General features: G+C 42.9%; 1 protein-coding gene across 1 annotated transcript; it reads right to left on the bottom strand.

Moving 5' to 3' along the window:
* Nucleotides 1–3,693: 3,693 nt before the first annotated feature.
* LOC144477468 (uncharacterized) lies at nt 3,694–4,382 on the bottom strand. Its single transcript, XM_078195191.1, has 2 exons — nt 4,103–4,382; nt 3,694–4,006 (listed from the first exon to the last, which is right to left on the bottom strand). The coding sequence occupies exons 1-2, from the start codon at nt 4,170–4,172 to the stop codon at nt 3,837–3,839; spliced, it is 240 nt and encodes a 79-aa protein (XP_078051317.1). The 5' UTR covers nt 4,173–4,382; the 3' UTR covers nt 3,694–3,836.
* Nucleotides 4,383–4,389: the final 7 nt, after the last annotated feature.

Genomic DNA, 4,389 nt, shown 5'->3' with positions numbered 1-4,389 from the left:
TATTCTATGTTGTATATACTATTCAATTCAATATTGAATACCCTATTCAACTCAATATTGAATATCCTATTCGACTCAATGTTAAATATTCTATTCAATGATGAATACCCTATTCAATTCAATATCGAATATTATTCCCTATTAAAATATTAAATATTATCTCCTATTCAATATTGAACACAGTATTCTACTCGACATCAAACACATATTTCATTCAATATTAAATAGAATACCCTGTCAATGTGGAATGTTCATTACATTAAGTCACGTGGCCGGAATGCCCCCGACTATTTCCCCATTAGACGCGAGAGCGTTTAAGCCAATTTAAAACACGAAACAATTTCGCAACGCGTCAGACAATAAGATTTCCTCGCCGCATAATTTTCCCTCCGCGATCCAGCAAACCATATACGAAAAGCCGACGATCGGAACAAAGGATTGTCCGACGCGTGTCCAACTTTCCTAAACAAGTTCCGCGTAAGCACCGCATTATTTTCAATCGGCAAAATCTCCGAAGTTTCGCCAGAACGCTCCCGATTCCGCGTGTACACGCGGCGCGCAGGTAGATCGTTGAGCGCTCGCCTAAACCAATTGCGTCAGCGTTACGCAGAAAACACGTGCGTCAGCTCAATCTTCGGGCGGCCGAATAGAAAAACCGCGGCTGCATTAGTATAGCCCGTCGTCGTCTCTCGTCGGAGATGGTATCTCACAATTGTCAATAAGCTCTCTCGCAGAGGCCCCGCGAATCGGGCCGCGGTCGTTTATGCATCGGCCAGGTGCGCAGCGGCTATCCGCTCCGCGCCTGTAATAACACATTTAATGCTAATTACCTGGCCGGTTGCAGGCGGAAGTGGTTGCCTTCGCGACGACTACGACGACTACAACGACGACGACGACGACGACGATTTCGACATTCCCGTTCGGACCCGATTAATAGTTGATCCCGCGCGGCGACCGGTTTCGCCTTAACCGCCGATTGACGAAATCGTGCGAGCTCTCTCGACCGGAGACTACCACGACGGTTGTATAACAGAGCGCGTGTACGATCGTTCTACGAAATAAACGAGCGTACCTCGCGCGGAAATCGAAAGCGCGTATCGATCTAGCGGCGGACGTTGCGCCGGGTGCATCGGTAATAAGCACGCGAAAACTCGATCAGGGCTTTCGATTTCTTCGCCGATCCGTCGATTGTCCGATCGGTCTGGCCGGGAACACCGGGTTACCGTCTACCGTCTACCGTCCTCGTCCTCGTCGTCGTCGTCGTCCCGGTCGGAAAAAGTAATGAATTATGCGGCGAGCGAACGGGTTCGATAGGTTGCAGCGTGCACGCGCTGCACTTCGAGATTAATCTGTCACCGGCGCCGTTCTCTTCCTATCGATCCGGCGACCGGTTGATAGATCTACGTCGGGCCACGCCTGATTTATATGCTGATGTGACAACGGGACGGAATGTGGTGAAAATACTGCCGCCCGACCAGGCTGCGGAACGATTGTTAACGGAGAGAAAACGATTTTAGCGGAGGCGGTCGGTTTCGGAATGATCGAGGCTGCTATCGATTTCGTTCGGTGTTATTCTGTAGTTGCTGTTCGATATTGTACTGCGTTTAATGGTCGATGGTATAGTGTGGTTTATATTGGATATTATATTCTGTTTAATATTTAATATTGTATTGCTGTTAATTTTGGATTTTATGCTTTGATCGGTATCCAATATTATAGAGTGTGAAATATTGAATTTTATATTATGTTTAATATTGAATAATATCTTGTATTCAATATTGAATGTTATAGGTTATTTAATATTGAATATTATCCTATATTCAATATTCAATATTATCCTGTATTTAATATTGAATATTATCGTGTATTCAATATTGAATATTATCCTGTATTCAATATTGAATATTATCCTGTATTCAATATTCAATACTTTGGATACTATTCAGCACTCAAGATTGAGTACTACACTGTACACAATACAGAATATTCTACTGTATACTGCGTCCAATATTAAATATTGCACTCTATTGAATACAGAATATTCTACTGTGTTCAATATTGAATATTCTACTGTGTTCAATATTGAATATTCTACTGTGTTCACTATTGAATATTGCAGTGTATTTAATATTGAATATTGCAGTGTATTTAATATTGAATATTACAGTGTATTCAACATTGAATATTATCCAGTATTTAATATTGAGTATTACAGTGTATTGAATATTATCCAGTATTTAATATTGAATATTACAGTGTATTCAATATTGAATATTATCCAGTATTTAATATTGAATACCATCCCATTCACTATTCAATATTAAACATCAATCTCTATCCCCTATCAAATATTATTCTGCATCCAACATCGAACATTTCTATGACAAAATAAAAAGCAATCAAAACCCAATAATCTCGACTCTTGCTAAGCCCTAGACACAATCACTACTGCAATATCCACTCGTTGCAACAATTTACACCAAGTTTAACCACCACAGAAACATTGAAACCTCATCTTTTATTATTAATAACGTTCCTTCTCTCAGCCACTAAAAAGTTTTCATCGGCACTTTGTATCCGAGCCGTTGATCGCGCGATCAGATTGAACGTAAACGATTCCGAAGTTTTAATTGAAGCCACGTTTTACGACCATGGTTTTTCCGCTTCGAACAGCGACAAAATTTTTCTCGTTGGACCGGCCATAAAGAGAAGAGGAATGAGCGGAGGAGGATTACGATGGAATGTTATGCGGTGTTTCTACCGATGGGAATTGGCGTAGGTCATCGGACGGCGATGCCCGAAGGCGTCGTCGGCCGTCAAACGGCACACAGCATGGACGACGACGTCGACGGGGTTCCCTTGCGCATCCGACGCGTGGGATGTCACACGTGTGTGCTTGCGTGTGATATACGTGCGAACCAGGACACACGCCGGGTCCGTGTCACCGGGGTATTCAGATTGTCCTGTTACCAATAACGAGGACTCGCCCCGTTGAAAGGCAACGAACGACGTCATGCACGCGTGACAAATTACCGTCACCGGCTCACCTAATCCCTTTCCTACGACACACACACACGCACAGACACACACTATTCGACCACGGTGTCTCTCAGAGACTCTGAGATGGATGTTGCACAATCGGTCGAGTATCGTGTTAAATCGGCCACTGCGCTGTAAAACCTAATTGCCTGGCGAAATCACCTGGGATAAAGAAACCATCGGCGACCGTGTCACGCAATTCCATCTCGGCGACGTTGCTTGACGATCGTTTTCATGCCGTAACGTGACGGGTCGGTGATCATATTTTATTTATTATGGAAATTGAAATTATTAATCGCAGAGATTGTCAAAAGTATTTCTGACGGATTCTGGAATTTTATCAATTATGAGGCCGAAGTTTGCTCTCCTGGATTCCAATAAAAAAATAGAAACAATAAAAATAGCTTAGGGCCTCTTCAAGAGCAGACTTTTCCCTCTAAAATGAGCCTAGGCCCGTCTCCGTGCGATTATTTAGAGCGAAATTACAGCAACTCAAAGATAGAGCAATTTTTCTGTCTGATCATGATCGTCCCCTGGCGGGTCCAAAATGGATGCGCGCACATAATTAGCGATAACTCGGCTAAAAAAAATCGTAGATCACTTTGGTATGGAGCGTTGGAAAGCTTAAGCTTCCCTTTTAATAACCATGGTAGCTCTTGCCGCGAAAACATTTATTACAACTCCTGACGGAACATGTAAGAACATATAATATTTTTAGTAACAGAACAAGCTATATATGAAATTCATACAGGAATTAGGATCGCGGACACTGCATAGTTTCAACAGTCACACCGTAATTAGGCAACCCAGTAATCCTCCGGAGGAGGCAGTATATCCACCATCTCAAAAACGCATGTATCAGGGTAGTATTTCCCGCACGCCATTTCGGTGCACGCCGTTAGGCCTCCCATACAAACACAATTGTTGCATCCGTCGTTATAACTTTTTCCCTCCACGCATCTCCTTTCTGCAAGAAAAGAAAATGAACACAGTTAAGCCGATCAAACTGAAACGTTTGCAACGATAGATTCACGCTCCTCCAATTTTAAGAAGACAGCTGTACCTGGTTCGTCGGCGGTCACAGTTGTCACGACAGCAAGCAGCAAGAACAAACCAGTGATTTTCGTCCACATGTTGCACAGTGTTTCTACAGTCGCTGATGATGGTCGACAGATTTCATGGGAGTTGTCGGTCAATGTTTTTATACGCTGCGGTTTCGATAACCTTAGACACTAACAGTATACTGTGATGACAAGCTCAGCATTTACATACGAATGTTGTGTCTCCGAACCGGTATTCCCTAATATTAGGATTAAATGAGTATGCGCGTATTTACTGCGTTTATTGCGT

This window comes from Augochlora pura, unplaced genomic scaffold (assembly GCF_028453695.1).
Source record: "Augochlora pura isolate Apur16 unplaced genomic scaffold, APUR_v2.2.1 APUR_unplaced_1324, whole genome shotgun sequence".
Taxonomy (NCBI): Eukaryota; Metazoa; Arthropoda; class Insecta; order Hymenoptera; family Halictidae; genus Augochlora; species Augochlora pura.
This window is presented reverse-complemented; position numbering and strand designations above follow the sequence as displayed.